Source organism: Arvicanthis niloticus, chromosome 15 (assembly GCF_011762505.2).
Source record: "Arvicanthis niloticus isolate mArvNil1 chromosome 15, mArvNil1.pat.X, whole genome shotgun sequence".
Classification (NCBI taxonomy): Eukaryota; Metazoa; Chordata; class Mammalia; order Rodentia; family Muridae; genus Arvicanthis; species Arvicanthis niloticus.
In genome coordinates this window covers 32,628,741-32,650,858 of record NC_047672.1, presented here as the reverse complement: position 1 = coordinate 32,650,858, position 22,118 = coordinate 32,628,741, and the positions used below count along the sequence as shown (strand labels likewise).

Here is a 22,118-nt window from a genome sequence, read left to right as displayed (position 1 = left end):
ACATTCTCCCTCTCCCGCTCTTCTTCCTTTGGTACTGGAGAATGAAGCCAGGCCTTGCACGTGCTCAGCACCTGCTCTGCTGTTGAGCTCCACTGTGTCAGGGTCCACAGAGCTGGGCATTGTTTTGATCATCCGTGCCACTGTTTACTTTGGCCTAAAGTTAAATTCAGGGAAACTTTTAGATGTGTTGTATTTTTCCGGCTGTGTCAGGTGATATGGGAGATGCAGGATAATTGTCCATGCTGTTTGCCTTTGAGAAACTTTCCCTCTATGTGTAATAGAAAACCAAACAGATGAAATGAGTGGAGATGAATCAGTTACAAACCAGTTCCATTCTCAACCTCCTTCAGTGTTTTCTGTGAGCCTTATGCTAGGTTACAGAAAAGTGGGTGCATCTAACAGTTCTCTTCCTTCAAATAGCTCTCCACCACCTGGAAAGACAGACACGTAAGCCAGTGAACATTTAAGAATAGCAAATCTGTCGGGTACAGTGGTACTATCCCCAGCACAGATGAGGAAACAGATTCAGCAAAAGATTGTGGCTTCTACAACAAGGTCCTGGATGAAAGAACCAGGATATCATGGGAACCCTTGCTCAGTCTTGCACAGCTTACTCCCCTGTTTTCAGTGTGCCAAAAGGAAACTTAATTCTTCACTTACACTAAATCACAGATCATTTGTAAATTTCTAGTTGCCTGAATTCTAGTTGCCTGGTAGTGGACTCATATTTACAAAATATAGTATTCCCGTCTTGACAACTGTTTAGGTCTGCCCTAACATTTGAACAGGAGGCTGCTGAACCAGAAGAACCCTAAAGGGGCATATGGTAGACTTAAGAACATTTCTACACTGGAGACTCAGAGCAGGTGGCCCAGGTCACTGTCAAAGGAAGGACTTAAGGCTTGCTGGGCATCGAGACTAACAGCCCTAGTGAGTAAGGAAATCGTTTAGCATCAGAGGGCTCTGAGCTGTTGACTCAGGTCTTAAAGAACTGTCAGTGAAATGCACACAGGACTTACACAGACTAGAGTGACTAAAAGATACATTATTGCTTTGTTTTTCAGTTACTCTAGTTCTGTGTATAGCATTTTAATTCATGTTCCAAAGTTTACCCTATAAAGTGAGGGTTTTGCTTAAAAAAGACACAGAAGGCCTTATTAGGTTGGTAATAAATACTAATTAGTAAAGCATATTAGGTGTCTAGCAGTGTCCTAAGTACTAATGAACATTATACTATTATCAGTAGCACATGAAACTAGAGATGTCTTTAGGGTAGTAACAAATGTAGTGTCATCTTAGTCCATATCATATTTCAGCTTGTTTGGTTCTGTAACTATTCAAGGGCTTCTGTAGACTGGTATAAGAAGTTGTAAGGATAATAGAAATATAAAGTAGATTTTTTTCTCCCTTTAAAATGACCTCAAAATTATTTTAAATGAATTAATGTATATAATTTAGTTATTTACTTATTGTATACCAGGTATTTAGCCAAAGGCCTTAAATATTCTAGGCAAGTACTCTACTGACTTGGGCTATATCCCCAAATTGCCTAGGCTGGTCTTGAACTTGTTCTCTGAACCCAGGCAGACACTGAAAGTATGGCTCCTACCTCAGCCTCCTGCGTATACTGGCTTGTGCCACAAGGCCTGGCTAGTTGATGTCATTGAAACTTGAGAGAGGTTCAGTGGTTGTAGCTCAGTGGCAGAGGGCTTGCCAACCATGCACAAGGCAAGTTTGATCCCTGTTATCATAAAGAAAAATATTTAAAATCTATAACTTGCTTCCTTCCTGTTCACCAAACTTTGCCCATTTTTTGGTGGTGGTGGTAGTGGGGAGGTTTGTGGGGAAGGGTCCTAGAGTCCTATCCAGAAAATACTGTCTTTACCAATATCATGGAGTATTTCAAGTCTTACCTACAGGTTTTTTTTGTTTTTTTTTTTTTTTGACAATTTTGAGTTTAATTTTTTCATAAATAGCTTTTCTTAGTAATAACTTTAAACAAAATATAGGATGTTCTTTGGGATAAATGCAGGATTTTATTTGAAAAGTTTTGGAATGGTATTCAAAGAATTTTTTTGCTCTGAGCACCTGAAAGCCAGTTTTCTTTTTAAGTGTATACTTACATGTATGTGTTTACTTAGACATGACTCATTCATGTTTGTGATTGCTTTCTCCAATAGTCACAGTTTAGCTTGTCTGTGCTCTCACCTAAAGAATAAGAAATCTGACCTCTGACCTCTTAGCCTCTAAAGCACTAGGCCTCTCTTTCTTCTCTTGAATTCCACATTGTCAGTCATTTTCTTGAGTTTATCATGCTGTGTCACCTCTCTTGGGAAGAATCTTTTAGTCTTTGAAATTTAAAAATCACAGGAAATAAAAATGGAGACTAACTCCCTAAAATCTTAAGTAGTCTGTGTAAGTGCATAAAATAACCTAGGTAAATGACATACATGTTGTGTTAGGAATCCCTCTCTGACTCCATTTTGAAGTTCAAATGGTTGTTACTAATTTTGTTTATGTTCTTCATCTGTGGGACACTTTTGGAAAACCATCCTCTTCTTCTTTAGGCCACAGACCTCCCCCAGCCCGCAGTGGACACCGTTGTGTGGCAGATAATACCAATCTGTATGTGTTTGGAGGGTATAACCCAGACTATGATGAATCGGGAGGGCCGGATAACGAAGACTATCCTCTCTTCAGGGAGCTCTGGAGGTATCATTTTGCAACAGGCGTGTGGCACCAGATGGGCACAGATGGCTACATGCCCCGGGAATTGGCATCTATGTCACGTAAGTGCCAGCAGTTTTTAAGTTTTGACTTTGTGAACTGTCTGAAATGGCAGGTTCGGTGTCACTTGTCCCTTAATAGTGCACACTACTGTAACATGATAAGTGTTGTCACTGAAGAGGTATTTCACTGTGCTAATAATATAGTGTAATGACTCTGAATCCCCGAGTTCCCCGGGCTTGAATCTAACTATAATATTGGATTTCCAGATGAATTTTTAACTATTTACCTGTGAAGTGAGATTAACAACATCTCAGGGTATATATATATATATATCTCCTAGGAAAAATGTAGTCAAATGAAAAACTGGAGTTGCAGCTATAGTAATTAATAGCTGTTAAATAGAGGACCTCACTTCCTTACAGCATCACTGTGATGTAAGTTTCTACTGTGATTGCCATTGTACAAATGAAGAACCCGAGGTTTCAGAGGGGCTCTGAGAATAAGTGGCTAAGAGTACATGCTCTGAAGCCAGACTGCTTGGGATTGAATCCAAACCCTCAGCAAGCTATTCAAACTCTTTTTGCCAGTATGGTGGTGCATACCTATAATCCCAGCACTTGGGAGGCTAAGACAGAGGATTGCAATGAATTTCACGATAGCCTGGGCTACATAGTGATTCTGAGGCCAGCCTGAGCTACATAGCAAGACCTTATCTCCTGAAAACAAATAAACAGAGGAATTAAAAAACAAACATTTATTACTTCTGTTTCTCTAAAAACAGAAGTTGGACTCATTGCCTAATGGTGGAGTGCACCAAGCTCTGTGCAGTTAGCACAGAGAAGGGAGACAGGAGAGAGTGGAGTGCACCAAGCTCTGTGCAGTTAGCACAGAGAAGGGAGACAGGAGAGAGTGGAGTGCACCAAGCTCTGTGCAGTTAGCATAGAGAAGGGAGACAGGAGAGAGTGGAGTGCACCAAGCTCTGTGCAGTTAGCACAGAGAAGGGAGACAGGAGAGAGTGGAGTGCACCAAGCTCTGTGCAGTTAGCATAGCGAAGGGAGACAGGAGAGAGTGGAGTGCACCAAGCTCTGTGCAGTTAGCATAGAGAAGGGAGACAGGAGAGAGTGGAGTGCACCAAGCTCTGTGCAGTTAGCACAGAGAAGGGAGACAGGAGAGAGTGGAGTGCACCAAGCTCTGTGCAGTTAGCATAGCGAAGGGAGACAGGAGAGAGTGGAGTGCACCAAGCTCTGTGCAGTTAGCACAGAGAAGGGAGACAGGAGAGAGTGGAGTGCACCAAGCTCTGTGCAGTTAGCATAGCGAAGGGAGAGAGAGAAAAGTAATAATGAAAGAGAAGAAAATAACATTTACAGTTCCAACCTCAGGGTTTTTGTGAGAAGTAAGTTAGGAGGTTAACTAGTTTTCCTAAAGTCCACTAGAATTTAATCCAGTGCTTGATGGCACTGTAGTACAGACTGTTAGCTATTGCACTGTATGAGTTAAAGGATTGTGGAGCATTTGGGGATGAGAGAGGCAAAGGGAAGGAGGGAGGGAAGAAGAAATGAAGGGTTGTGCATAATGTGTCAAACGGAGAAGATAAAGGTAGAACCCAACATTGCCTGTAGGATATTGGTATTTCTTTTTATCTGGGAGAGGATTAAACTGGCAGAAACTATAGTTTAAAATATAAAGATCATTCCTCTGACAGAGAATGATCCCTTAATCCCCCATTCTAGTCCTGTGGGGTCTTTTCTGAGACAAAGATGATAGATCATTTTCCTCTGGTTTGCTGTGTATTTGAGCTGTATTGAACAGCAGTGGTGTTCTGTAGTCTGTAGACTTGATATTGCTATGCACATTATTAGTGAATTCTACAAGTGCATTTTGGCTGTGTATCATATATCTAACAGTGAGCCATTTGAGATAATCCATATAGTATGAACTAAGCCATTTCTTTTGCAAAATCCTATAGTTAAATATGTGTGAGCTTAGTAAGACCCTTAAAGTATACATGTTTGAGCTTCTCAGGTGTCTGGGCTCATGCAACAGCACACTACAGAAAGCAATGCATGAGCGGAATGTGTACTTCTTCCTCCCCAGTTGTGCTGCATGGAAACAACCTGTTAGTATTTGGAGGTACAGGCATCCCGTTTGGTGAGAGCAACGGCAATGACGTCCATGTCTGCAATGTGAAGTACAAGAGATGGGCTTTACTCAGCTGTCGAGGGAAGAGACCCAGTCGTATATACGGACAGGTACTGATCCGTGGCAAGTTCACGGACCATGCTTTTGCTTCGGGTTTTATGCTCTAGCAGCAGTGTGGGAATACCATGCTGCTGTGGTTTTAGTGGAAATAGAACCTGATGGGGCATTTTACTTTTCTGGTACAAAAGTACAATTCCCCTCTTGTCGCCGTTCTTTGCTGTGTGTTGGGTTTGTTGTCTGTGCAGGCTAGAGGATAGCCTTAGGCATTGTTCCTGAGGAGTGGTCCACCTTCCGATTTTTCTTTCTCTTTTTTGAGACTCTCTCTCTCTGGCTTCTGGGGCTTGCTGATGAGGCTACACTACCTGGCCAGTGAGCTGCAGGGCTCTGCCCGACCTTGCCTCACGAGCAGCCTGTACAAGTGCATCTCACTGCTCCTGGCTTGCTTTGTTTGTTGTTTCACATAGGTGTTAGGATTTGAACTCCAGTCCTTACACTTGCACAGCAGCATTCTACCCATCAAGCATCTTCCCAGGGTCATTGTTTGCTTTTAATTCAACTCGAAGGTCAGGAGCTAGCTCTACTTGCACATTTCTTTAACTTCACTAACCCTTAGAGTAAGATGGAGCTTTAGCATGGTCTGAGTCTGGTCTGATGATAGAATTCTCTGAAGAACTTTTCTTTCTAAGAAGTGTAGTTCATAAGAGACTGAACGTGAGTTTGAACTAAAACATGTAGAGACTGTGCGTAGGTCGGTTTAACCTTTGGTTTGTAAAGTTATATCCAGAAAGATAGTGGGCTACCCCTATAAACAGACTTTGAGACCAGTGGTTGCACTTACAATAGGCACTGTTTGGCATCTGGCTCAGCTGTCTGTCACACAGGAGTGATTACACACTTCTGAGCTCTAGCTTTGAAAGGGACACATTCTAGATCATTCTCTGTGCCACCACAGGAGCTCCTCAAGCCCTGAGAAGTAACTGTGGTTGTGCTTTAGAGTAAGTGCTTTGAAGAGGAGTCTGGTGGAAAGTGCCAACCCTGCCCTTCACGCTTGTAGGGTGATACTAGTGCAGTTTCCATGTGTTGTGCGTCTCTGTTTTTCTTCAGACTGCTTAGAAGAGAAGCAACTTTCAGGGGGATGCTCCTGACCACTATTCCTACATTTTAAGAATCTTTTAAGAATCATCTGACAGACTGGGTGGTGGTGGCGCACGCCTTTAATCCCAGCACTTGGGAGGCAGAGGCAGGTGGATTTCTGAATTTGAGGCCAGCCTGGTCTACAGAGTGAGTTCCAGAACAGCCAGGGCTACACAGAGAAACTCTGTCTCAAAAAAAAAAAAAAAAAAAAAAAAAAAAAAAAGGCATCTGCATCTGACAGATTCCTTTTTATGTTTGTTTGTTTGTTTAGTTTTTTTGTTTGTTTGTTTGTTTTTTTGTTTTGTTTTGGGTTTTCGAGACAGGGTTTCTCTGTCAGAAATCCAGAACTCAGAAACTCAGAAATCCGCCTGCCTCTGCCTCCCAAGTGCTGGGATTAAAGGCGTGCGCCACCACCACTCGGCTAGTTTTGTTTTTCGAGACAGGGTTTCTCTGGCTATCCTGGAACTCACTCTGAGACCAGGCTGGCCTCAAGTTCAGAAATCCGCCTGCCTCTGCCTCCCAAGTGCTGGGATTAAAGTTGTGTGCCACCACCGCCCGGCAACAGATTCCTTTTAAGGTAGAACTAGCAAAGCTTTACCTGTGTTCTATGAACTGCTTTAGTCATTTCCTCATTCCTCTGTGGACAAGGGTTCATGTGTTCTGATCCCAGTTTTGTGAGATCAACTTCATGAGAATTGAAATTATAGGCATATGTTACATCACCTGGCTGTAGAGTCTGAATTTTAACCTTTTTAATTTATTTTTTATTTTATATCATTTTTGATTATTTATTTATTATCTCTGTGTGTGTGTGTGTGTCTGTCTGTCTGTCTGTGTGCACAGATGCCACACAGCCCACAAGTATAGGTTAGAGGACAATTTTTTCCAGTGCGTTGTCTCCCTTCACTGTGGGTTCTGGAGATAAGCTCAGATGTCAGCTTGCATGGCCAGCACTTTTAACCCACTGGGTCATCTTGCCAGGCCTTTAACATTTAAGTTTTTGAGATTTTGATGTGATTTTTTTGTTTATGCTTTCTTTGTTGTTGTTTTGTCTTTTTGTTTGTTTGTTTTGTTTTATTGAGACAACGTCTCACTTTGTAGCTCAGTTTGACCTGGAACTCACTATAGAGCCCCTAATGGAGCCCCAGACTTCTGATCTTGCCTCAGCCTCCTGAGTACTAGGATTATAAGCAAACACTATTACACCTGAGTCAAAATTTGACACTTTGTTTTATTTTTAGATTTATTTTATGTGTATATGTGTTTTGCCTGCATGTGTGTGTACTACATCTGTGGCTAGTACCCAAGAAGACCAGAAAAAGCTGTTAGATCTCCTGGAACTGGAGTTATGGGGTGGTTGTGAACCACCATTGTGGGTGCTGGAAACTGAACTCAGGTCTTTTGCAAGAGCAACTGGACTTAAGTGTAAACCATTGGTTCAACCCTGCTATTTTGTTTTTGTTTATGCAGTGTGTGTACACAGGCGCTTGGGGAACTGGAGTTACAGTTGCTTATGAGCTGCCCAGATGGATACTGGGAACTGACTCCAGATCTCTGGGACAGCGTGAAAGACTCCAACTACTGAGACATGTTTCTAACCCAAGAGCCACATAGCTTAAAGGTCGAAGAAGAAGAGGCCAGGCAGGTGGGAATGCACACATTTAATCCCAGCACTTGGGAGGCAGAGGCAGATGGATCTCTGAATTCATGGCCAGCCTGGTCTACAGAGTGAATTCCAGGACAGCCAGAGCTACACAGAGAAACCTTGTCTTGAAAAAACAAAAACAGCCGGGCTGTGGTGGCACTTTAATCCCAGCACTTGGGAGGCAGAGGCAGGCGGATTTCTGAGTTCAAGGCCAGCCTAGTCTACAGAGTGAGTTCCAGGACAGCCAGGACTACACAGAGAAACCCTGTCTCAAACTCAAAAAACAAAATAAAACAAAACAAAACAAAAACAACAAAAAAAAAAAACAAAAAAAAAAAAAAAAAGAAAAAGAAAAAGAAAAAAGAAAAAACAGAAACAACAAACAACCCTAAGAAAAAGTAAAAGGAAGAGAATTTGGTAACACATGGTTTGGGGACATCTGCTAAATTTAAGTTCTGTGCTAAAGTATTAAGGAGTCATTCTTACTCACTTTCCACAGGCCATGGCCCTCATCAATGGGTCCCTTTATGTCTTTGGGGGAACAACCGGCTATATCTATAGCACAGACCTGCACAAGTTAGATCTCAACACCATGGTGTGGACACAACTCAAACCAAACAACCTGTCCTGTGACCTGCCGGAGGAGAGGTGAGATGCAGGGAGTGAGCGCTAACCTTTCTTGCTGAGATCTGATCTCTTCCAGAGCCTTAGCAACATGAAGAAGGAAAGTAGCTACCTGGCACTGGATCCAGACTAGTAGGGAAGAAAGGTCTGCTGATGAGAATAGAGTATTTTCCTCTAAGTAGCATTTTAAATATATTATTTCTGTTGTACTTGTTAGTCTTTCAGTAGTAAGAGGCTGGTAATGTTTGAAAGAAACCAATAGTAGCAGTTAGCACTGAAAGACATCATGAGGGTCAGTGAGTATTGACTGGAAGAGAGTATTCCCTCTGTTCAGACTAATTGGGTGTCTTTTGTTGCCTTAAACAACATGTCTGCACTTGCTGTCCTCTAGTGTCCTTGCAGTAGGATGCTGCTGGGCTGCCTATTTCAGAACTACTGGGAGGGAACTTGGGAGGTGGTTGCTAATGACATTTTTTGGATATAATTTATGCTTTGAGCACTGGGGCCTTGCAGGGAAGGACAGGACAGGCATTTCCACAGTTGCCTTCTATATATGTTGTTTCTGCTGGGAGGCTGAAGCAGGAGAATTAAGAATTCTAATTCCCAGCCAGGAGGTTGTGGCACATGTCTTTACTCCCAGTACTCAGGAGGCAGAGGCAGGTAGATTTCTGTGAGTTTGAGGCTAGCCTGGTCTGCAGAGTGAGTTCCAGGACAGCCTGGGCTACAGAGAAACCCTTTTTCAAACTGCTGTGTCCCTTGCCCCTTCAACCCCCAAAAAAAAAAAAAAAAAAAAAAAAAAAAAAAAAAAAAATCCAATTCTAAAGGGCTGGGCTGGGGGATAAATGGTTAACGTAGCTTCCAGAGGTCTTGAGTTCAGTTCTCAGCACCCATATGGCAGCTCACAACTGTCTGTAAGTATAGTCCCATGGGATTCGATTCTCTCCTCTGGTGTGCATAGCACATGTAGACGAAACACCCATATACATCAAATACGTCTTTTTAAAAAAGAAAGTCCAACTTAAAGAAAGCCTGTACTAGTCTCTAAAGGAATAGAATTTATAAAATGAATACACACACACACACACACACACACACACACACACACACACTGGCTTATAGGCCGTGGTTCAAGTAGTCCAACAATAGCCTTCTGCCAATGCAATGGCTGGCCCAAGAATCCAGTAGTTGTTAAGTCCACAGCTGAATGTCTCATTTGGTCTTCAGTATATGCCTGAATCTTGAAGAAGTAGGCTGGAATGTCAATGAAGGAATGGACTTGCCAATGAGAGCAACTTTCCTTCCTCTGTGTCCTTTATGTAGGCTGTCACCAGAAGGTGTGGCCCAGATTGAAGGTGGATTTTCTTACCTCAAAAGATCTGGATTAAAAGTGGGTCCTTGCACCTCAAATGTTTTCAGAAGAAAGCCCTCACAGGTATATCTAGTCACTTGAGTTTAGTTAATTCCAGATATACTCACATTGACAACCAAGAATAGTACACAGAGCCTTTCACTTTGGGGAACAAGTTTCACTTGTAGCTCAGCTACCTAGGTGAAACTTCTAGTAGGTGTTTCATTCAGCATACTGTACACACAATTTCTGACAAATATCTCAAAAACTCATAGTGTAGGGCTTATTTAAATACAGGTAAATCATTTATTAGATGATCATTTCTCCTTTTGCAGACCCATGACAGGAAGATTATAGACAATCTAAAAAATTCAAATTAGCAAATTAAGAAAGAAAGATAAAATCAAACTTAGAGAGAGCTAAGATTTACCAATCATGATTGGACCCCTCTCCCCGTGTGTGTGCATGTCCGGGAGTTTTAAACCTGCCTGCAGCATGTTTAGTGTGGAGCTCATTTCTTTTCCAGGTAATGATATGAAAAGAACTTCTGAATGGATTAGCCATCCTTTATGCCTTATTGATTGTATACCAGTGCATTTTGTGCATATTCTGTAATTCATTAATTCACCGTTGATTAACACTTAGGTCATTTCTAATCATTTATCACCATAAATAATGTTATATATTTAGTTAATAAAAACCTCACAGCAAAACCTTAGGAAGGTCATTTTCACCTAGTTGCATTTCATTTGTTACTTTCAGGTACAGACATGAGATTGCTCATGATGGGCAGAGGATTTACATCTTGGGAGGAGGTACTTCCTGGACAGCCTATTCCTTAAACAAGGTGCTTTTTTTTTTCCTTAAAGAAGTAAAAGGGGCTAGAGAGATGGCTCAGTGGTTAAGAGCGCTAGGTGCTTATCCAGAGGTCCTGAGTTCAATTCCCAGCAACCACATGGTGGCTCGAATCCATCTATAACGGGTCCTAACGCCCTCTTCTGGTGTGTCTGAAGACAGCAACAGTGCACTCACATATATATAAAATAAACAAACAAATATATATATATATATTTATATATATATAATAAACAAATAAATCTTTAAAAAAAAAGAAGTAAAAGGTACTGGGAGATGAATAGATAGGCATATATCATACTAATCAAGGTCATTCTGTTGGTTGCTTGAATTTTGGAGCAGCTTCAACACTTGTTTTGTGACCAGTGTTCTCTGTAACACAAGGTTGGACTCAGAGCTGACAGGCACTGCAGTTGATAGTCACAGTCTTCATGTGCGGAAAAGTCTTGATGAACGTGTAGCAGGTGTGGCGGTGACTGGAGATTGTGCGGTAATTAGAGTTGGAGCAGGCTTCTGGGAATGTGACATCCCTGTCAGGACTCCACACCACTGACTCCAGAGAGTCGGCCTCCTTAGGGTGCTTAGCCATCCATTCCCAGGGCATCTCAAATTAGTCAGAAATCTCAGAGGGTTTAAAAAAAAAAGTAGCATATTCCTTTTTAATGTTAAATTTCAAATTTTAATAAAAGATCTTCAATTTTCTGTTAAATATATATTAACAGCTGGGTGTGATAGCCAACATTAGTAATCTAGGCCAATTGAAGATGGAGGCAGGAGGATCACTGGAAGGCAAAGCTGTAGACCAGCATGCATAACACAGTGAGACCTCATCTCAAAGAGCAGAGGGGCAGCACATGTACCACATGGCTACAATTACTACTCTCCCTCTATTGATTACAAAGTATTGACTTAAGTCACCTTTTCATATGTCACACCCATTGCGATGGTTAGCGTCAGCTTCATTAGACTGAGAAGTAGTCACAATATTTATAAAGCACATCGCTGACTGTCATGATGATGTGTCCAAAGAGTTGAGATCACATATGCTAGGGGCCTCAGAAGCCTGAAGCACAGGCCTGTGCTCTCCCTGACTTATGAACTGAAATCTCTGCGAATATGAGCCAAACAAATCTTTCCTCTCTTTAAAAAAAGAAAGAAAGAAAGAAATCCCAGAGCAGATGAGGGTCAGGTGACAGAGCCCTTGCCTGGCCTCGGACAGTCAGAGGTCTGCTGAGCTTTTGTTTGTCTCCTTACCAGTGCTGCTTTACAAGATGTTTCTCACTCACTGTGAGCTGTGAAAGGTCTAGGACAGCACACAGTAGGACACAGCACAGACCACTAAGAGGCATGTGCATTGCTCCTTAGTCTAGTTTCTCTAAAACTGCTCTAAAACAGTTTACTTTTAGAAAACCCACTTTCATGGTAACTAAGGTTACAGTTATTTACCTGTACATGTTTTGTTTCTTCTAAGATCCATGCATACAACCTTGAAACCAATGCGTGGGAGGAGATCGCAACAAAACCTCACGAAAAAATAGGTAAATTAAAAATATCGATTTGCATCTTTACAGCTGTGGGTTATACTTGTTTTGGGGGGCGGGTAAGGGTGATTTTCTTAAGTGATATGGCACATAAAATATTTATAAAACTGACATTAGAAGCTCCTTAGAGTCTTCAGCTCAGTCATTATCCTCCCTTAGAAACCAAACAGAGAGGTTTCCACAAGGATCATTGGGTTACATGGCACAGGCTGGAAAAGCACATGTGAAATAAGGAATGGGGGCCTAGGGGCTGGAGAGGAGGCCATGGCCAAAGCAGGTCCAGCTTGGTGCAAGTGATGTGGGCTCCTCTGCTGGTCTCTCTGAGACACACACACACAACAATGAGAAAAATTTGTTGTTCTCTGTGGATAATTGAGTTTCTGTATTTTATTTATGTGTTTGACAGGTTTTCCTGCAGCCCGACGATGTCACAGTTGTGTTCAAATAAAAAATGGTATGGAGTCTAAATAAAGTTTGATTCATTTCTGTAATCATAGCTGCTAAGAATGACTGGTTTCCTAGTTAGCTCCTCAAAAGGGGTGCATCATTTTGGACAGCACCTACTTTTTGTAATTTAGACTTAAAGGGAAGTGAGAATTTTGCCTCTTGGCAGTTTTCAGAATGTAAACTAGTTTTGTGTCTGGGCTCTCTCAGTTAAAAGAACTCTGAAGTTGATGATAAGTGTTTATTGTACCACTGGTTCCTTCAGCATGATGTGTGGTTTTAGCAGTATGGGTGTTTGCGCAGTAAGACCTTGGTGCACACTGTACTAAAATTGTAGTAACTCTCAGAGTATTATACCATCAAATTTATTCTGTTCTCGTCTGATGTCAGGACTCTGAGCTCATTCTTTGGGCCTCCTGAAGGCTTGCTATAATTTCAAGAAAGTAGAGGCTACTTTAAGTATGATAGTGAACCTTTGGCTAATGGCTTTTAATTTACTGGACAGTTAATAGTTTTTCTAGTTTGATACACCTCCTTGAGCATACCCCATCCTCCTCCCCACTCCTGGGAATGGTTATGCGCAAGAACTTGACAGCTGATAGCCTTTTAGCATTCCAATTCAGATTTGAGTAGCATTTATCTGTCATGTTATATGTACACAGAGACTTTTTAAAACTTATGCATATGCTTTTGGATAAGGTTTATTGGTGGCAGCATTCTCTGCTTTGCCTCTGAGAACAGAGTGGTGCTTTAAAGTTTTCCTTGCATCCTAGCCAAAAAACTGTCTGCTGTATTTTATAGTTTAATTAAGCATTGAATTAAACATGGTCCCAACTTGAATTAGCCATTTATTTATTTGCTTCCTGGAAGTCACACTTTATATAGTTGGAACTTCTGGGCCTTTAAAAGGTCACATGCCTTTACTACAAGTTGATCAATAGTTATGAACTAATCAACCCCCAGCTATACTGATCGAATGAGTTTTTGCTATTGTGGCTGAAGATGGCCAGGAAGAACCTATTCTGTGGCTCCAGACTGCATATTGCAGTGGGCATTTCTCCACAGGGAAAATGTCCATGTGGAGCACATTTGTCTCTGGGAATAAAAAAAATGCATGCTTTTTCCAAGATGTTACTTAAAGGAAGAGTTTGGAAACTGGTCTGTAGCTGTTTTGTTTTTGATTAATGCTTTGTTTGTTTGTTTGTTTTTGAGACAGGGTTTTTCTGTGTAGCCCTGGCTGTCCTGGAATTCATTCTGTAGACCAGGCTAGCCTCGAACTCAGAAATCTACCTGCCTCTGCCTCCCAAAGGCTGGGATTAAAGGCGTGCGCTGCCCGGCCTTGATTAGTGCTTTCTTGACTAGTGGGGTTTTTAGCTTCTCTTGGAAACTGGGAAGAAGTGGCTAGCCTGCTCCCTCCAGGGCATCTCTCTGGCACTGCATGGCCACCCTTCTCCAGAGCAGGAGCTTTCCCTAGACCTCAGTTTAATTAAAAAAAAAAAAAAAGTCTAAAGTTCACTGACTTTCTGTGTCTGTAACCTAGAAATGTTTGAGTTTGAGAGCCTTGACATAATGCTTTCTTCGAGGCTGGCATCCTTTATCTCAGCGAAATGTCCAAAATGTCCCAGTTGTGTTGCAGGAGAGCCCACCTGTCAGCCAACCACGTGCTCTCCTAAGACATGCTGTAGCTGCAGCTCATTTCCTTTGTGTGCTATTGGTTTTCTCCTTTCATGACAGATGTCTTCATTTGTGGCGGCTATAACGGAGAAGTGATCCTGGGAGACATCTGGAAGCTGAATCTGCAGACTTTTCAGTGGGTGAAGCTCCCTGCCACCATGCCAGAGCCTGTTTACTTTCACTGTGCAGCTGTCACTCCTGTGAGTTTGTTCTCAAGCTGATCTTACGTAGTTGTAGCTGGTGAGGAGGACTAGCCAGGAAAAAGTTGCTGATAGCAACCAGATTTGGAAAAGGAGAGGAAATACAGTCACATCCAAGTTTTAAAAAAACAATGTAATGTATAAGAGAGCAGAATGATGTTACCCTTTGATACCATATTATTGAAAATGCTACAGAAACCTGGTTTTTTATCTTTGTAGTATAGCCAGTACGTGGTACTTTGGAGTATCAGTATACTCTAAATTTAATTGTTAATAAAAAGTTCTTTGTACTTGAAGTTAAAACACATGTATACCTTTAATCCCACCACTCAGGAGGCAGAAGCAGGTGGATCTTTGTGAGTCTGAGACCAGCCTGGTCTACAGAGTGAGTTTCAGGACAGCCAGGGCTACACAGAGAAACCTGTTAGTAATAATATTTAAATCAGTGGCACCCAATCTTGCTTGTTACAGGGCCACCATCCTCCTGACTAGGTAAGGCGTGAGGCCATAAGCGGCAGCGTGCTCCTGCCGCTGCTCAACTCAAAAGCACTGGCCCTGCCACCCATGAGACGCTAGCATAGGAGATAGCTCTGCCAGTCCACCACACTGTCTCCACAAGGTTGGGTTGAGCCCAGACCATCTTGCCATCCACTCAGTACCTGGTAAAAATTAGACTCTAATGCTTAAAGATTATCCAAAGGCTTTATATGTTTGGTAAAGCTCAATTAACAAGATGCCCACACAATTAGAGGTGTTACCCAATTAACCTAGATATAAGTTGTTACCCAGGAGAGTCCTGGACCTGTGGTTCTCCATGGCTCCTACATCCTGCCTCTCCTAGCTCCTCTTCTTCTTTCTCCTCTTTCCTCTCCTTCTCTCTTCCCTCATTAGCTCCTCCCAAATTACCGAGTTTATTGTAAAACGTAACAGGGGAAATATACTGCCTCATATCACCCTTCTTGTTAGAATAAAAAAAACTTTCTCTCAAAATATAATTAGACCCCATCTATACCAATTTGTAACAGTAAGGTACAAAATAGACCTAATACTCAGTCAATATATTGTCAATAAAAAGACTATTGTCATCTATCTTAACTTAAAAGACTATAGTTCTGTACCTGGCTTATGTCTTGGCTTTAGAATGAATGCCATCTGAAAACCATCTCTCAAAGTAAATAGCCTGAGTTGGCTATGAGACTATAAGTCTTCAACCCTGTCAGAAATCCAGAATGACTGAATTAACTGAAGATATGGGAAGCACAAAGCATAGCTTCCAAAACTTAGCCAATTTATAGAGACCACTGAACACATAGACAGTCCCTTACTTCAAAATGTTGGAGCATCTGATCTTCAGCCTTCTGGACCAGGATTATCTGACAGACCTACAATGCAGAATATTGAAGGGCCGTACTCTGTCTAGGCAGATATAATCAGTCAACTATTCCGAAAGTGTGTCCTATCTGGACAGTAGTTTGTCTGTAGATGACAAGAGGTAATTCTTGCCTAGTGACTGTCTCACCACAACTGAAGTAACTCCAAAGATACTCAATCTCTTCTTAGAATCCAAGATAGGAAGCTGTACAGAAACCCTGTCTCAAAAAAACAAAACAAACAAAAACCCCACCCAAACAAAACGAACAAAAAACCCAACCAAACAAAACCACAGTAAAAACAAATTATAAAACAAAACTATAGAATTGGGCATGGTAAGAAAAAAAAGCCAGGTTCAGAATTAAGTCTTTTAGTTAGGAGAGACGACAGAGGTTCTGTTTAGTCAACAAAATGATGGACTGGATATTAGGTCTATCTTGTACCTTACTGACACAGATTGGTATAGTTATGCTCTAATTGTATTCTAAGAGAAAAGTTTTTTTTTTTAACAGAAAGGGTGATATGTAGGAGGAGCTAAGGTGGGAGGATTAAGAAGAGGAGGAAGAGAAGGAGAGGAGGAGCTAGGTGACAAGGGGGGGTGTGGGACATGGAGGTGGATGTTTGCATGTCCCCACCAGTCAAAGATAGTTGATATATCTAGGTTGGGTATTAGGTTACACTTCTGATTGATATTGAGCATTACCAAACTTATAAAGCCTTTGATTAACATTTTAAAAAATAGTATAAAAGCAAAAAGGAGAAGTGGGGATGGGATAGGGGTTTTCTAGGGAGGGGAAATGGGGAAAGGGGATGGCATCTGAAATGTAAATAAAATATCCAATAAAGATTTTCCCAAAAAAAAAAAAAAAAAAGAATTGGCCATGGTAATCCCACCACCTAGGAGGCTGCACTTGGCAGGTCACTTGAACTTAAGAATCCAACTCCAAAACTAAAAACCCCATCCATGTCCTAGGCTTATAACTTATAAAACTTATAACAAACCAAAACTAAAAACCCCATCCATGTCCTAGGCTTTCTTTAATAACCCACTCATTATATGAGCGGTCTTGGTTTCCACATAGGTTCAGATCAGTGAGACAGTCTATGTCTGTGGGCTGTGTGTTGAGCCCAGGCCTGGCAGTTACACAAGTGCTGTACCTGGTTTGTATCTCTAGCCTGTGGGACTGTTTTGTTCCATCTCACCTTAATTAGATCTAGCCTGTTCCCTTTCCTTTGCTGAGTCTCTGCCGTGGTTGCTGTTTTTCTGGCGTTTGACTTTGTCTTCTTCTAACTGCCATTTGTTCATAGGCTGGTTGCATGTACATCCATGGAGGAGTGGTTAACATCCATGAAAACAAACGGACTGGCTCGCTGTTTAAGATCTGGCTGGTGGTACCTAGCCTGCTGGAACTGGCATGGGAGAAGCTGCTTGCGGCCTTCCCCAACCTAGCAAACCTCTCACGAACACAGCTTCTGCACCTTGGACTCACACAGGAACTCATCGAGCGTTTAAAATGAGAATTTCTGGACTGTTCATTGATACTGGAAATGTTAATTTAAAGAGACTCCTTTATTTATGGGCAGTGTAGAATGTGCTACAAAGAGGATTGGTTACCCTGATCAAGGCCTTATTCAGAAAATACATCAGATGCCTTTTTGTGAATGGGTTTAAGTTTATGGACATCTCACTCTCTCATGTGCTTTCTTCTTTGCTCCCCCCACCCCCATAATGCATCCCATACTTATGCACTCCCTCTTTCTTGATGGAGTTGAGGGAATACCTGAAAGTCCCTTAATAATGTTAAGAATCAAGAGAGACAAATTGTTGCTTTTTTTTTTTTTTTTTGAAATTTTGAACATATTGACCATGTCAACTAACACTACAGATTAAAATCATCATCAACAAACACAAAGCTTAAAAAGCCAGCAACAACAAGTAGTAATCTGGGAGATAAAGCGAGAACACTAATCCTGATAGTCTTGCAGGTTGTCTTAAATGTGAATGTTGAATTAGTGTTTCTGAGATTTGCTGAGTGGCTAGACTCAGCGGTGCTTCATGACTTGGTGTAAAAATGCCTGACCCTGAGGAAAGCAGGCAGCTCAGTCTGATCAGTGATCCCTTCAATCTTGTGATGCTCCAGCGGTTAGCATTGACCTGTCAATATTCGGTGTGTCTGTCTCCATCACCCTCTGTTGTTGTCTTTCAAATTAAATGTATATGGCATCAAGTTCTTTCCAGGCAGTTTTGAACCTCCCTTGCCCTTATTAATGGCTTTAAATATGTCTTTGACCTCTTCATGGGGGATTGTAGATTTTAAGTGTGTGATGTAAATGCCTAAGGACAGTAGAGCGTAACATAGCACCGCACTTCAGACTTGCTCTCTCAGCTCCTGCCTGGGTGATGGATGGGCTTTGACTAGCATAGCAGCTCTTTCTCTTGTAGAACTTGTTTCTTTTGAAATCTCTGGACCATGTTCTTGCATTTTCTCAAGCAGTGGGTTCTTGGTTCCCTCCTGAGCTTGTTGTGTCCTTTGCTGTCTGCTTCAGTGCACACGATGCTGTAATTGCCTAGTAATTAGAGAAGGGGTCTTAAGGGAAAAGGCCCTTCCTCAAGAAGGAAGTATCATTGGAAAGCCCAGCAAGAGGAAGAGGGGAGACAGAGTTATTTGCTTCTCTTGGTGAGAGATTTGAGTTCTAGTTGGTTTTGTTTTGTCCATTCTGGAGAGAAAAGTAACCTACGTTTTTACTCCATTTGTCCTTAGACTGCGGGAAGAGTTGGGGAGTGACTTGTGTAAGCCTGTGGATGTCCATAGGTGCAGTCAGGACGCTGGAGGCCTGCAGGAGGGTGCAGCCAGACCCCTCTGCAGGCTCCTTCCAGAGGAGGCTTGCAGGAGGTTTCAAACATATTTTTCCTTTAAGTGCCTCTTTTCCACCTAGCTTTAACATTCTTCTTCTTTTTCTCTTAGTCCAGAAGAGATCTTTTTAGTCTGTATGAATTTAAAGTCACCTTTGAGTTACAGTAAAAAAGTTCCTGCCCGGAGTGCAGTCCTAGGGAGGCCTCTCGACTTCTGCTCCTCCCAGGCCTTCTGCTCCATCCATGTGGGTTAGGTTAGTGGAACCTTTGTGCTGCGGTCCTGAGAGAAGCCCTTATCTGTGAGGGAAGGCAGCTGCTCCTCTAGGAGTCCCAGCCCCAGTTCTTACTACTCCCTGTTGGTATGGCTTTTGCTTCCTGCCACCAATAGGTACAATCCTCATAGGCCCCCTCTCCAGAGCAAGTCAGCCTGAGCCACTTTGTGTGCTCAAAACTGTGTGACTCTGGGCCAGGTCTCCTGGACACATGGTGGAAATATATCCCAAACTAAATAAGCCATGTTTTCTAGGGTGACAGAAGGATTTTTGTCATTGGTTTATATAGGGACCAAAGACAATGTTCAGCCTCTGTGGTTTGACCCACATGATCCTTGGACTACAAAGAGGTGTCTCTGGTTCTGTTACACCAGAAAGCTGTAGAAAGGGGGCTGATTCAAGCCACACTTGTTGGCATCCTTTTTAAGCCCTTTGAAGGAAGTCAGTCTCTTTGAGATAGATGTTGGAGGCCTGACATCAGCGACCTTCTGCATCTTAGAAGTACAAGCTTGGTCTAAAGTGTCTTTGAATAGAACACTAGAGAAAGTGGCGCAGGGAGCAGCTGAGTGCTGCAGCCACTCGCACGCACATGTTCTAGATGCCAAATGACTGTGGAGGAGGACTCAAGGGAGGTGGCTGGTCCTCGAAGGGCCACCAGCATTTTGGTTTCTCCATAACCAGCACTTGGATTCCCGAGGCATCACCTGATGTGGGCAGGTTGCGATGCCTGCTGCTCCTCTGCCTCTGAGGTACGCCCAGCCATCTTCCCGCAGTCCTGGAAGTGCAAGTGCAATATATAGAAACGTGGTCTGTACAGATTATGTAGACGCGATGACTGTAGAGCAGTTACACTACTTCCTGTTCCTGTCTTGGGCAAGTCAGCTCATTACCCTAGAGTACAGTTATGCCAGGAATTTTTAATGTGATCATACGCCAACTTCTTGGTGAAGCTGGATTTATTTCAGGTCCATGTTTTCTTATTCTAGTTATAAAATACTGTTCCTCGGTTTATTAGAGTTGAGGGGTTTTTCCCCCATCCCTGTTTGTACTATCTTCTGTTTGCATGTGTTGCCCAGGTGGAGAATTAAAACCTAATATTAACACAGTTTCCCCCATATATGCTAGTTTATCTGGGACTGTAATACCTTATTAAATGATGCCTTTTTTTCTATAAGGTATTTTCCACTTTGCAGAAAACTGCAAACAGTATATAATAGATTGAAACTTCACCTGCTTTTCAGGGCAAACAAAACCCTTTTTTCCCACTGGCAGAAATCATCTTTCAGGGCCTAATGACTTGATAAAAATCTTGCTTTATAGCATTCATGTCCAGTACAGAGCTAGATTTAAAATATATATATATATATGATGAAAATATTAACATTTCTAGATTAAAAGTATGACTGATCTTTTGTTATCCATAGTAGCAAGGTGAAAGCACACACAATCGAAATCCATAGATAATCAGTGTTTCAACTTATCCATCAAGAATTGATTTACATATCTTTTCCTGTCCTGTTCCTCTTCCCCCAACGTCCCCTTTTCGAGGGACTAGAAGTCAGGAAAGGAAAAGTAGCTCAAAGAAGGGCCAGCAGCTAATATTAACATGGGACCAGGCCAGGGTCCCATTTAGCCTAGAGGTATTAGACACCGATAGGAGATTGAACACAGGTGGGGGCCTTGAGCATGGTCTGCTGCTGAGTTCTCTGCCGCCTCCCGACCAGAGAGAGCTCTTAGTTCCTGTGGGATGAACAGGCTGTGTTGGACAGAAACAGAAACCCCACTATTTGAGCACATTTCTTGGCAAAGCTTGCTTTTTCTGTTTCTTCCTTTGGAGTCACCTTCTGCAGTGAAATGTCCCGGTGTGCATCAAGGGTGCTCTGTCCTCTTGGACTGTGTTGGTTTTGTCTCCTGTAAAAGCTGTTTGGTTTTCTGTGATCTTGGAGATGCGTAGAGAGTGGCCCTCCCACTAACACTCTGACCCAGCACAGAAGCCATTTTCCCTTTTGTTCTTTCTGGTTTCCTGATGTTGGGCTTTAGGGTGAATGAGGGAGGGTTTATTGTTACAGCCAGGCTTTTTACTACAGCCTGGTTACTACAGGTGTAAATTCCATTGGTCCCCAGGTACCTTGGAACTCCAGAAGCTTTGGCTGGGCCTGAAGCCGGCGCAGTGGAGTTGTGGGACCTCCGTATGTTGTCACCCGTCTAAGTTTGTGAGATTTGGAAGAAAAAGAAAAAATATATATATATCTCCCCTTGTTTGGTGTCAGAAACAGAAGTTCTAAGTTGTGCTTCAATGGTAGTGCCATCTTCTTGGTGTTCTTTCCATGTTGTTAATCTTTTTTAAAACTTTTGAGAAGTTTTTTTTAAAGGTCCCGCTTAGTCTGCACAGGGCGAGTCAGAGGCAGTTTTCAGAGAAAAGGCCAATTTCACTGAGTCGTTGTCATACTGTTGTGCAGTTACATGCAGGAGCACAAAGGAGGCAGCTGGAAGCCCACTGACTGGGGTAGTCTTAGGGAGAGTGTGTACAGAGGCTGTAGGGACAGGCAGGGAAGGACAGCCTCCCTTTGGAGCTGCTCTGAGGCTGGGCCAGACTCTGCTCTTCCTGCAGGTATTCGAGGCCATACACAGTGCTTGCCTTACTTTGAAGCTATTTGCCACAGTCCTGTTACACAGTGTGGGTGTCCTTTTGCAGTCTGGTGTGCATGCCATGTGATCAGGACAGCTTTTCCACCTCCCCGGTTTCCTATGAGCAAGTAAATCTACCCTGAAATGTTCGATCTGTACTTACCTACCTTGTCAGTGTTCGCTGTTGGTTTTCTAAAACAATCTGATCAATAAATCTAAATCTACTTGGTCCAAGTTGCCATGATTGTCTGCAGTCTGAAGTAATTGATGCACATGTGTGACATATACACTAGTCCTAACCCCGTCACTGCCCAGTCTTCAGTCCTCACCAGAGTCATCTTTGCTCTGTCCTATCTGTGTGCCCTCCACTATTACCTTCACCCCTCTCTGTTCACCTTCTGGAACTCCTGGACACACAGTCACCTGCTCTCTACAACCTGGCTCTCAGTAAAGGGAGCCCCTGTGGGGCAGGCCCCTCTCTTACTGCAACATTTCATATACCCCAAACCACCGCTGAGCAGGTTTGTTTGGTGTCCCCGGAGTGTTGCAGAAGAGATGGGGGGACGTGTAAGGACAGTCCTAGTGAGCAGTCCTAGGAC

At 42.5% G+C, this 22,118-nt stretch overlaps 1 protein-coding gene across 2 annotated transcripts in view; it reads left to right on the top strand.

Moving 5' to 3' along the window:
- The window catches only part of Klhdc10 (kelch domain containing 10), a 61,328-nt gene extending 39,580 nt beyond the window's left edge, over positions 1–21,748 (top strand). For both annotated transcript variants that reach the window (XM_034519037.2, XM_034519036.2), the window contains 8 exons: positions 2,568–2,789; positions 4,825–4,979; positions 8,208–8,356; positions 10,443–10,527; positions 12,007–12,073; positions 12,483–12,530; positions 14,255–14,394; positions 17,074–21,748. In XM_034519037.2, coding sequence (XP_034374928.1) covers positions 2,568–2,789; positions 4,825–4,979; positions 8,208–8,356; positions 10,443–10,527; positions 12,007–12,073; positions 12,483–12,530; positions 14,255–14,394; positions 17,074–17,283 — 1,076 coding nt within the window. In that variant the 3' untranslated portion in view covers positions 17,284–21,748. The remainder of the gene's footprint in view (positions 1–2,567; positions 2,790–4,824; positions 4,980–8,207; positions 8,357–10,442; positions 10,528–12,006; positions 12,074–12,482; positions 12,531–14,254; positions 14,395–17,073) is intronic.
- Positions 21,749–22,118: the final 370 nt, after the last annotated feature.